The sequence below is a fragment of the Tenrec ecaudatus genome, chromosome 5 (assembly GCF_050624435.1).
Source record: "Tenrec ecaudatus isolate mTenEca1 chromosome 5, mTenEca1.hap1, whole genome shotgun sequence".
NCBI lineage: Eukaryota > Metazoa > Chordata > Mammalia > Afrosoricida > Tenrecidae > Tenrec > Tenrec ecaudatus.
The window spans coordinates 57,715,252-57,727,989 of NC_134534.1; the positions used below are offsets into that span (position 1 = coordinate 57,715,252).

Consider the following 12,738-nt stretch of genomic DNA (forward strand, 5'->3'; position numbering starts at 1 on the left):
ATGGCAAAGACCCTCCCTGGAGAGCACTCATCCCTGTCAAATTTAATACCAGGAAGCTCCATCACCATCATACCACATGGTAGCCGCCACTCACTGGATGCTACAGCTGTCTGTGTTCTGCGAAACGCTTCACTCCCATGACCTCATCTAACCCTGTAATGACCCTATGAGACCAAAACCAAACTCAAACTGACTGCCATTGAGTCAATTCTGACTCACGGTGACCTTGACCTTATCTAACTCTGTAATGACCCTATGGAACCAAAACCAAACTCAAACTGACTGCCATTGAGTCAATTCTGACTCGCGGTGACCTTGACCTTATCTAACCCTGTAATGACCCTATGGAACCAAAACCAAACTCAAACCCACTGCCATTGAGTCAGTTCTGACTCACAGTGACCCAACAGGACAATACAACTGCCCCTTTGGGTTCCTCCGGCTGTAAATCTTTCAGAGAGCAGAACCTTGTGGTCAGCTTCCCAGCATGCAATCCACTGCGCCACTAGGGTTCCTTCCCTAATGCGACAGGTACTATGAATGTTCTTGTTTTAGAGCAGGAGGACTGCCCCCCACCCCAAGAAAGTAAGCCCAAAATCCGTGTGCTTGATCCGTGTTCAGGATTGTTTTTGGAAAATACCAAGAGCCCTATTGATAGAGGCAGAACTGGATCCTATGGACAGGCAGGGTGGTTCGTGCAGCCAGATGCCCTGTGATCCTGTCCTCACTTTGCCACGAACCGATTCCTTCAGTGGGATGACTTATTGAAGCTCTCTCTGAGCTGCAGAAAGGTGCTACCCATGCTGTCTGTCTTGTAGGATTAACTGAGATTAAATACTGAGGACAGCACCTGGCCCATCGTTAGTTCTCAATGACCAGTATCCAAGCCTAAACAACTCCTGACCACCTACTCAGTGACATGAACTGAAACATTTCTCCAGAGCGCAGTTCTCGTGAAGGATATGGGGAAATGTCTAAGGTCACCAATATACGCACCAGCTGGGGGCTTTGCTAGAATGAAGGACAAATCTCTATCTATCTATCACACACACACACACACACACACACACACACACACACCAGGTTTAGATAACAGACGTAAATGGATTCATTTTCAGTGTGTTAGACCAGGTTGACTAGAGAAACAAATCCAGAGACACTCATGTATGTATAAGAAAGAACTTTGTATCAAAAAGCAATTGTATATTTAAAAAATCCCAGTCCAGATCAAGTCCATAAGTCCAATACTAGTCCATAAATCCCTCTTTAGAGTCACACAGCACATACAATGATGCAAAATCAAAGGTCAGTGGGCGCAAAGTCTTGTGAAGCATCTCCAGGGTTCTCGGGTCTCCACATGGCTTGTCAACAGGAAGGTGGAGCAGACAGAGAGGGAAAAGGATGGCCACGCCCACCAGGAGGCATCATCAGGCTGTTCCCTGGTTGACTAGACTCCACGACACGCTATTTATCAAGTCGACGTGAAATTATGTAGCCACCAGTCACATTAATGTCACTTTTTCTCTACTCCATAGAACTCCATGAAAGTGATGTTCAAATGCCTCTGGAAAAACTGCGGGAAGGTTCTGAGCACTGCGGCAGGCATCCAGAAGCACATCCGGACCATTCATCTAGGGTACGGCAGCCCATACCTCCCCGCTCACCTTTGGGAATAGCATCCATCCATCCCACCTAGGGCCATCGGTGCCCAGAAATTCCTCACGGCACACTGTGCCTTAGAAATTCTGAACCCAGAACAAGACATTGAGCTGGCTAGGTCCCCCTAATCCACAGATAGAGATGCCCCTGAAGGCAATGTAGGCCAAGGGGCACAGTAGGAAGAAATTACACAGGAAGCTAAAAAGTCTAACTAATTTATGCCCTGGATGATGTCAGGGAAGTCCCAAAACTGAGGCGAATAATACAGAGCCTATAGGGCTCTTTCCAAGGGTCAAAGAGACCGTGTACAGGTGAGAGTGACTTCTTAATTGACTTGCTAAGTTAAGACAGGAGCATCCAGCCTGGCATCCACAGACTTCAAGGTGTCCTCCAACCCCCTGAAACTGTCAGTAAAATGACATGTGCATGCCCCCCCCACCCCAGTGAAGAGTATCCATGACTGTCAACAGCATCTGTAACCTTCAAGGGTTCAAGACATCACTCGGCACTGGGGTTGTGATGCTTACCAGGCCTGGCAATCTGGCTCCCTCGCTTGGTTGATCAAATAGGCCCTCTGTTGTATGGTCTGTACTTGGCTGTACCACCCCAAAGCTGGAAGCTTTGCAGAAATTGTTTCTAAGTAAAGCAGAATGAGGCTTTGGGAGACACACTAGAGGGCGGTGGTGGTTCGGCTGGCTTCTTTAGTTTCTGGGTTTCTGTCCTAGTCTGCAATTTAGAACGGACCTCAAGACACTATAAATCCTAGCCAGTGTGCACTGGGCAGACAGAGCTGCGTGGCCAAGGCCCCAAATGCTTGAGTAGGGAGGAGTTCGCTTATCCAGCTAAGAGATAAAGCAATACAACACCACCCTTCGGAAGGCTTTCACCAAAAATCTGTACACTGTTTTCCCTAGCCAAAGGAAATCGGAAATGAGTTTTCACTTTCATGGGGTTGGCAGTGGGGGCGGGGGCAGAAAAGACAAAAATCAAAAGTTAGCCAGCGTCTGTTTTGCAGTGAGCCATACTCAGTGACCCTACCTGGACCCTGGACGGGGTCGAACCGCCGCCCCCGTGAGATTCCCAGACCATCCACTCTGCAGAAGTAGAAAGTCCTGTCTTTCTGCCTTGGAGCGGGCTGGTGGTTTCAAACTGCTGACCTTGCGGATCTCAGCCCGACTTATAAAGCCTATACGCCCTAGTCAGCATCGACTCAATGGCAGTGAGTTGGGTTTCTTTATTATTATTATTAAAGAGGCAACACTCACCCTGAGCAGGGACAGTGGGCCCCACGCTCCGCCTCGCAGCGTCAGTCCACTGTGGCTCTGAGCTGTGCCCGGGAGCACTACGTGTCCGTGCTACCTGGCTTTCATGTGAGACTTGACACAATCTGGTGGCAGCTTATGTTTAAGTCAGGGAATATTCCAAATGTCCATTCAATATACACGAATACACCAATATTCTTCGCTAGATGCCATGGGAAGCCATACTTTGAGAGCGCAGGGAACCTGTAGTCATTTTACCCAACAAGGGATCAATTCAGGGAATGAATGCAGCATCCACCAAAAGTGGTATAGGCCGGGAAGCAGAAACAGGCTCTAAGCTGACTCTGCCGATCTGGTGGCCGGCTCCTGTAGCGGCTGTGGCGACAAGCAGGAATCTAACTCCTAGGACCTTTCGGGCTGATGGGTTGGAGAGCTCTGGCTCCTAAACTTTCAGACCCTTCCCCACCCCTGACGCTGAGGGTCACAAAGTGCTGGGGTGCTGGGACGACTGACCAAAGGAACTTGGGCTTCCTTGTCCCCAAGCAAAGGATCCAGACCTCCATCCTCCAACCTGCAATTACAGTGAAACCCCACCAGGCACAATGCCTTCCTTCCAAGTCCTAAAGCCTCTGGGAGAGAGGCTTCCTGCAGTGCCTGGCCTCCAATCTCTTCTTGGGACAATTCACAATGTAAATAGTGCAGAGTTATTTAAGGACTTTTAAAAACAACTTCCCAAAGCTTTAGGCAGGCAGTGGGATGTTTGTTTTCATGTCCGTCTGCCCCAGAAAAATTGAATCCTATTCAACATCCAGTGGAAGCAGGCACTGGGCGATGTTTGTATAGACTGTCCGTGAGTAAACACGTTTTCTTTCCGTTCCGGGATGCCTCACGGTGTGTGAAATTAAGAATGCAGCCACTGTACTTGCTACCCTTTTTGCCTATCATTAAAGGGCAGTGAGCCAGGTCCGGCCCACAGAGATCCTGTGTACCGTAGAGTGAAACACTGCCCAGTCCCACACCAGCCCTCACCCTGGTCCTTGTACGCCAGGGCCCATCCTGATTTAGCCCCAGCGAGGTCAAACAATTCCCCCCGGGGCTGTAGTCTATTAGTAGCGCCCGTCGCAACTGGGCCCGCCTTTTACTGGAAAGGAAGTTGGGACCAGAATAGAACAGAGACGCATTCTTCATCCCATTCTGGGGTCTTTCTTTAATGGTATGCTTTGTCAGAAAGCCAAGCCAGCCAGACCGGACCCGGCATCAAGACACCTCCTCCTAAGGGGCCAGGGGAAGCAGAGCTAAGCTTGGAGAAGTCACCCATTGGGCAAACCGAAAGGGTCTCATGAGGGATTTGGATTGTAGCTTCTAGGTAGGGATCATCGAGTGGGATCATAAAGTTTTGTGGTTTCCCAGGTCCAGGATCTGTGACTGCTGGGTGTGTCCAAGAAATTCAGGGGCTAGACTAAGGAACTGGGGGAGTCCAGGGGCCGCTGCTCCGCTCTCCCTAGAACCAGACTGCTTCACACACTCGGGTCTCTGAGCTGCTCCTCCCTACTGCCTTCTTCCCGCCTGGCTCCCAGCTCTTCAGGTCTCTGCACACATCTCACAGCCCCAGTGAGCTTCCTCTGACTCTGGAACATCCCCCCCGTCACGAGCGCTGCTTACACAGACTCTTACACTGCTGCTTTTTTTTCTTTATGGAACTACCTGACATATTAACAGCAATAGAAATCTGTCGCTCCATTTTATAAAGAACCATAGGGATTTCTTGTCTCTCCCCCTTACTAAACTCAGAGATCTACAAGTTCTCTCAGGATAGAGATGATAGACCTCTTTTTGCCCCACTGTAAAATTAAAGAGACCCAAGAACAGCGTCAAGAGCCCTGGTGGCCTAGTGGGCTACTGACCACAAAAGTCAGCAGTTCAAAACCACCAGCCGCTCCACAGGAGAAAGAAGAGGCTTTCTACTTCCATAACGATTCACAGCATCAGAAACCCACAGGGGCAGTGTTACTCTGTGCTATAGGGTCATAGGTATCAATCTGAATCGAATCGCTGGCAGCCATTCAGGACAGCACTTGGACAGCTTAGATTCTCAGTAGTGTATCGAGTGAATGATTGGCAGGATGCGCAGATGTAGAGGAAGGTTTCTCTGGAAGTGGCAGTTGAGTGGTGCAGGATAAGTAAGAGACTGACAGCAGTCGGGAGAGTGGACCAAACATTCTAGACAGACATGTGCAGGAGTCTTGGGGACAAGAAGCCACATGCATGGGCCTCGTGCAATCGCTTTGCTCTCTCTTTCTGTGGTAGGCGTGTTGGGGACTCCGACTACAGCGATGGAGAAGAAGATTTTTACTACACGGAGATCAAGCTCAACACCGACTCGGTGGCGGATGGACTGGGCAGCCTGGGCCCAGTGTCCCCCTCCCAGTCCATGGCTTTGCCTTCTCCTTTCCCCATCCCCGAGTCAAGCCGAGCGGAAATCTGTGCCAAACCCGAGACCAAACTGATGACACCCTTGAGCCGCTCTGCTCCTACCACCCTCTACCTCGTGCACGCGGACCATGCTTACCAGGTGACTTGTGCAGGATTGAACCTGACCCGACAAAAAGCAGTAGCATGTGACCCGAGAGTAGCCCGTCAGGCAGTGGACGGTCAGCCTCGGGCACTGTGGCCCGCCCTCGGTGGAGTCCATTTTCCTTATTCTCCACTTAGGCCTCACAGGATGGGCCCTTCGGGTCCCTCACTACCGACTGCAGGTCCCAGCCTTACACTGGAATCATACGCTGTACAGTGCTCGGGGTGGTGCCTGGCACGTCTTGTTATAATAATTCATTAAAAAGTGAGTACTGAGGATTTGGGACACAGTCAGCTGGCATTCCAAAGCAAGAGTTCGTAACCCAGATTCTAAATAAGTAGAGTAGCCCCGCCCAGATGAGAGGTGCACGTCCAAGTCTATGGCCTTGATCAGGCATCAGGACCACCAGGGAAGCTATGTGCTTATGAGCTGGCCCGTCGTCCTGGCTCATGGCAGCCCTGTGCCGCGGCACACCAGTCTGAGGGGTTTCCTAGGCTTCCTTGCAGAGAGAGCAGCCGACGGGCTCTAACCAGACTTTTCCTTTAGCACTCAAGCACATACTAGAAATCTAAATGCTCCGCCCCCGCCCGGACCTTCGGGGCCCCTAACCCCGGGAATTGCCCAGCACTAGGCCCGCAGGTCTTCCTGGTGTTTCAGATGCTCTGAGAACGGCTGAGCTCATGGAGAGGACAGAGTGAAAACCTTCCCCAAGCAACAGTTGACTCTGCACATGCTCACTTGTCTTAATAACCTTTGCGCACTCTCTGAGCGAGAGGAAGCGTTGTGCTCTTCGTGCCTACCACCGTATGCCACCTTTGAGCGTCTCCTGTGCAGCCTTCTAATTGTGTCCCATCCTTACTTCATGAAAATGTGCCGTGTATCTGACTAGGATTGCATCCTATTGAAAACACCACTGGCTCTCGTCGGTCATTCTTTTATGGTTGGGTGTCTACTTTGGGTTTGGTTTGTTTTTTAGTCGATTGAATATTTTCAGTGTCATTTCTAACCGTGTTATAAGGTCACTGTAAATTGGAATCAACTCTGGTTGGTTGCACTGAGGCTGGTTTTATGAATAACTCTGCCTCTCGCTGAAGAGCCCGGGTGGCAGCGTGGGTTACACATTGGGCTGCTAGCCACAAGGTCAGCAGTTTGAGCCTACTAGCCACTCTGGGGGAGAAAGTTGAGGCTGTCTGCTCCTCTGAAGATTCACAGCCTCGGAGAAGCAAGGGGCCACACTGAACCAAAATCAGTCCCCTGGCAGTGGGGCTTGGACTTGATGCGTCTCGTTACTTTTTCCTTTCTTTAAATTCCAAGAAGTTTGTATGAGCCCCTAATAAAATGTAAAAAAAAAAAAATCCAAGAAGTGCAGTTCTAGAGTCAGACGATAGAAGTTGAACACTGTAAGACTCTGCTCTGACTCGCCACGATATTCTCCAGTGGTACCAATTACAAAACCCTGTCATTAGCAATGCATTTGCAATTAGAAAAACTAAACTTGTAGAGGAAGAAGTCAGCCACTAATTTAGCCAACTTAAACTTAAGAATAATAGAATTAAGCTAATTGAGGCCATAAATCTGAGTCCTGACACCTGCATTGGCTTCCTAGAAACGGAACTGCTAAGCTGCAGATATTTTACCCTAATTGCCACGTTTCCCCACTTCACACACCCGCCCCCCCCCCCCACCGCCACACTGCTGAAGCTTGTGTTTCCCAACTTGAGAGTAAAAAATAACAGCTCACGCTTCCCCTAAAATAGACCTAAGTCCATATCGGTAGAAGGAAAAAATGAGGAGCTGATACCAAGGGCTCAAGTAGAAAGAAAGTGTTTTGAGAATGATGATGGCAACAAATGTACAAATGTGCTTGACACAATGGATGGATGTGTGGCTTATGATAAGAGTTGTAAGAACCCCCAATAAAATGATTTTTTTAAAGAATTCTTTTCAGAAATCAATAAAGGAGGGAAACAACCTCTCTCCATGTTTTCAATTGTTTTGGCATCTAGAAAGTTGAACTCTAGCTAGTTCTGACCCACTTTAATTGCCTCCAGTTGGGTAATTGGGCCCCTGGGTAGCGCAAATGGCTTGCGCTCAGCTATTAAATTAAAGGCAGAGGGAGGGTCAAGTCTGCCCAGCAACGCCACAAAAGAAAAGCCTGTTGACCAACTTCCATCACCTGACACCCATTCTAAGTCCTATAGCTTGCCCTCCGACTCTGACACACAAGGGGTGACAAGTCAGGACTGACCGGACCACAGCAGGGGACGCAGAAATAAGCCTAAGTTATTAATACAGCTGAGGCCCGACTTCGGTCATGGCAGTGCCTCCAAGAAGCCAAAACCCACTGCCGTCTAGTTGATGCCAACTCATCACTTATTCACTGTCATCGAGTTGATGCGGACGCACAGTGAGGACAGCGTAGAACAGGTAACAGAAAGAGACTGTAACTCTATGAAAGTAGGAAGTCTCATCTTTCTCCTGAGGACTAGATGGTGGGTTCACACTGCTGACCTTACAATTAACAACCGAGCACATAATCACTACCACCAGGGCACAGCAACTTTCCATGGGGTTTGGAAGGCTGCCGATCTTTATAGAAACAGATTGCCTCATCTTTCGGCTACAGAGCTGACCGTGGGTTAGAACCATTGGTCTTGCCATTTACTGTCCAATGTTTATCCCACAGCTCCTTGGGGTCCCTAACCAAGAAATCAAACTCACTGCCATTAGGTTAATTAATGCCAACTCACAGCGACCCTTATAGGATGGGCTAAAACTGCCCACGTGAGTCTCTGAGACTGACTCTTCACCGCAGTAGGAAACCTCATCTTTCTCCCCAGGAGCGGCTGGTGGTTTCGAAATGCTACCTTTGGAGTTAATAGTCTGACACATAACCATTATGGAACCAGGCTCCTATGAAAGGGAGACCCCAGGTGGTCAAGTGATTGAAGCTCTTGGCTGCTAAGTCCATGCATCTCAGGGGGGAAAGGCCTGATAATCCACTTCTGAAAACAGCCCCTGAAAATCCTGTGGAAGACAGTTCCACTCCCTCACACACACGGGGACCCCGTGAGCCAGACTCAGCTCGATAGCGGCAGCTTAACACCCCGAGGAAAAACACTCTCTCATGAACTGTGCTCTGTTTTCTGGTTAACAGGCCACACCCCCAGTGACCATTCCAGGATCAGCAAAGTTCACCCCCAATGGGAGCAGCTTCAGCATTTCCTGGCAATCTCCTCCGGTCACCTTCACAGGCATTCCGGTGAGTAGGAAAGCTGGGGCCCCGTGGGAGGACCGCGCAGGGGCTGCAGCACACTCCTATGACTAACGTGGCATTTACAGACCGGACAGCCAGGCTCAGACCCCTCTCTCTCTGACAAGATGTTCTGACTGGTATTTAGAAAACCCGAATAGAGTTCCGCTCCTTACAAAGCTCCTAGCTGGGTCTTACCAAAAATGATCTATAAGGTGAACTCAGAGCCTAGACCTCAAGGACGGTATTATCAGTAGAAATAACGGAAATCCATGACTTTGAAATGAGTGTTTTGTGAATGTGTCATTTTGAGGGCTCAAAAAAATAATAAGACAAACTTTCATTCTTCCAAAGCCTGAATAATCCATGCTGATGAATACTGGAAAAATAAGTAAGTGCTGAAACACCATAAAATTTAACTCATCCCTAAGAAGAATGTGATTGGACATGGTCAGTGATGGCTGTCTGATAAATCACCATGAGTTTCCTTAATTCCTACCATCCATTTAGTAAGATATTGAGTCTCTTGGAGTTTATCGCAGAATACCATTGGCCCCTTCCCTGGTGATGCTCACAGCAGTGTATCGCTCCGATAAGGTGCGGAAAGTGGCTTCGGAGAACAGACCTTGCAGCCCTATTTCCCCCTTCCTGCTCCCCACAAAAGCTCCTTAGGGCCAGCCACTGGCAGCTCCCAAAGTCTGAGGCCTCCTGCAGTGCTGATAAAAAACGAAAGCAGCTGAATCAAATTATCCCGCGCTCTGTCGATGAATATGTATTAAATTCCTCTGTGGAATAGCCAATGATTTTTTTTAAGCCTGCCAGCAGAAAATTGAAAGATAACAACTTCCAAAATATATTCCTGGAATTCCATTTTCAAGCAGTCCTGTGGGTCCAGGAAAGGGAGCCCCAGTGGTGTGGCTGTGACGCGTGGGGCTGCTGACAATAAGGTCAGCAATTCGAAACCATCAGCGGCTCCTGGGGAGTGAGACGAGGCTTTCTACTCCCATTGGAAGTTCCTCTCGGGAATGCACTGGTGGCAGCGTAGCCTGCCCTGTAAAGGGTGCTGTACGGAGTCCTGGTAGCGGACCAGCTGCTCCCAAGGAGCGAATAGCCCCAGAAACCCCCAGGGGCAGTTCCAGCCTGTTCTGTTGAGCTGCTAGGAGCTGAAATCCATTCAGTGGCCAAGAGGTTTTGTTTTTATCAAGTCGCTGTGAGTCTGTGTTGACTAGGGGACAGTGGGTTAGACTTGGGGTGGGCCTGCAATAATGATGGATATTGTTTGTTTCACTGAGTAGTGTTCAGCACTCGTAGCTCTGGGGAAAAACAGGAATTCAATGAGTGGCCTCATGGGTACACTTCAGAGGAGATAAGTTGGACATGTAAATCTTCGGTTTGCTTCGGGCGAGAGTGTGGTCTATTATTGCAAGGGTTGGAGGTTACCTTTTTTAAATCTTTGACATACACAGGGGCTTCAAAAAGTTGATGGAAAAGCTCCAGTATCTGTTCATTCCATTTTTCCATGAACTTTGTAGCGCCCCCTAGTACAGCAACCCAGCGTGGCTATCAACAACATTCTCGAGATAACCGTGCTGTGCTTGCCTAGAACAGCAGCCACCTTGCAGAACTATAGAGCCCTGTTGCAGAAGCCCTGCTAGTTTGGTAAGGTACATGCTGGGCTGCTCATCTAAAGGTCAGCAGTTTGAATCCACCAGCTAGCTTCTCTGTGGGGAGAGAGAGGAGACTTTCTGCTCCTATAAAGATTTACAACCTGAGAGACCTACCGGGGCGTCCCACTCCTTCCAAGTAGAGTCCCTGTGAGTTGGAATCAACTTAATGGCTGTGAGTTCAGGTAACCAGCAAACCGGAGCAGCATCCGTTTTAGAAAGTGCTTTTGGAAAAGACCCATTATTCTTTTTATGCCTAAAAGAAGACACCAAGGCTGTCAGATCACCCCATTTAGGATTTCTTTTTTCCCTACATCTTTGAGACCTGGCATTGAAGAGATGTTGTACACTAACTAGAGAGTGAAAAGTATCATCGGAGAAAGCCAAAGGATGGCAGGGCTTTATTTATTCATCGGCCTCGGCTAGATTGCCTGAACAGTGCACTTTTAATAAGTTCCCTGGGTACGACTTCTTCCCACAGGGCCTGGTCTACAGCTTGATCTGCATATTTACAAATGGAACTCTTAAATTCTGTCTTTCCTAGCCCAAGGCTGTGCAGAAGGAAGAGGGAGGAGACCCTTGTTAATTACTGCTTTCAGGGACTCTTTCTCTCCCCGCCTTCCCCCAGTGACCTGCCTTTTCTCCTAATCATGTCTATCTCTTTCTCTGTCTTTGCATAATCAAGTCCCCTAGCAAGAAAGTAGAAGCGTGCCTTTCAGGAGGGGTCGGCCATCAGGAAGGCCAGTAAACTTGAAATAGAGTGTAGCCATGAGCTGATGTGAGCTAGGATGGGATCTTTTTTTTTAATTAATCATTTCTAGTTTTGTTGTTGCTGAAACGATACATAGCAGAACATCTATGAATTCAACCATCTCTTGTACAACGATGTCGATGATATGCTTCATGTCATACGACCATGCTCACTATCCTGTCCCCACCAACATCACCTCGCTGCCCTCACACCTCTGCTCTAACCTTTCTCCACTTGCCAGTATGAATTCCCACTTGTTCCCAATTGTTGGGTTAGGGACGGAGATGAGTCCGAATGGGAAGAGGCTGAAACCGTAGCAGAGCTATGAATGAGCGTAGCACTCTGATCATTTCTTGTAGAGATTACATACATATAGCACCGTTCAAGTTTGTATTTGCTCTATAAAACACAACCCAATCTAGAACGTTTTTTAACTGTTGAAATTCAGAGAAGGTTGGTAGACACTGCCACGATACTGACTTTTAGGACTTGAAATATCAGGGCACACATCAACCCTCCTCAGAAGAGAGATGGGGCTTTCCACTCCCACAGACAAGTTACAGTCTTGGAAACTCACGGGCAGTTCTACCTCGTCCTACAGGTTCACTGCGAGTCAGCATGGCAGTGAGTTTGTTTGTTGTTGTGTTTACCTTCTTAACCTCTCCTTTTCCTCCTCTCTAAAAATGGTGGTAATGTTTTTATCACAGGCCACTGTGAACGTTACATTAGGTCACCTATCAAAAGAACTTCGCTTATGGAGCAAACATCAGAAAGCACCTTTCATATTTGCATGTACTGAAAAATGTCAGTTCCCTGCTTCATCCTGCCATTCTACTCCATTCTCAATCCCAGCTTCAAAGTGAGGCAAAAACATAATTGTCTTCTTAAACATCAAGGAAAATGCACAAGTTAATTTGTATGGCTCTTCCCATAGACTTAAGCAGCACACATGCATATGTGACGTGCACAAAATGGTGTGAGGACCACATCTAAGTAGACTCCACAGGAAGGAGGAGAATCAAACCCCCCATCAGCCCAAGACTAATTCTGATGAAGAGGCTTGAAGTGCCTCTGACCTTGCCCAATCCTGATGCCAACTCTCCCTTCCAAGCATTCTGTTCCTCTGCTGGATTCAACAATGCATTGCCGTGGCCACAAAGAACTCACGGCGCATAATGGAAGTTATGAAGCTTATTAGTTCACAGGTTGTACCTCAGGATCAGAAATGATCGAGATACCGTTTGTCAGTCAGCTCAGCTTCTTAGCCACGTGGCCCCTACCTTTAGCACTGCCAATAAATGCCCAAGGGCCACCCTGTCCAACATAAAGCCATGGTCTGAAGGCACTCAACTCTGTGGGTCAGCAAAGCTAGCTCCCCCAATTAAGTGCCCAGAGGCACCCAACTCTGCAAATGAGGCTTCTGCCCAATGGCACAGCATTACTGGCTCCTCGGGATGGGAATCCCACACCTGTGCTTTGCTCTTGATTCTACCACTGCTTCTTCACTGCTTCTTCACAACTTCCCTGCCTCTCAGCCCTCTGCGATCAAAGAATTTCAGCGTGCAGGAATCCCA

General features: G+C 48.5%; 1 protein-coding gene across 1 annotated transcript in view; it reads left to right on the forward strand.

Annotated features, from left to right (window-relative positions):
* Positions 1–12,738, forward strand: part of ZNF704 (zinc finger protein 704) — a 261,357-nt gene that overhangs the window by 230,151 nt on the left and 18,468 nt on the right. Inside the window, exons 5-7 of the mRNA XM_075549539.1 lie at positions 1,536–1,636; positions 5,229–5,493; positions 8,654–8,758. Coding sequence (XP_075405654.1) covers positions 1,536–1,636; positions 5,229–5,493; positions 8,654–8,758 — 471 coding nt within the window. The remainder of the gene's footprint in view (positions 1–1,535; positions 1,637–5,228; positions 5,494–8,653; positions 8,759–12,738) is intronic.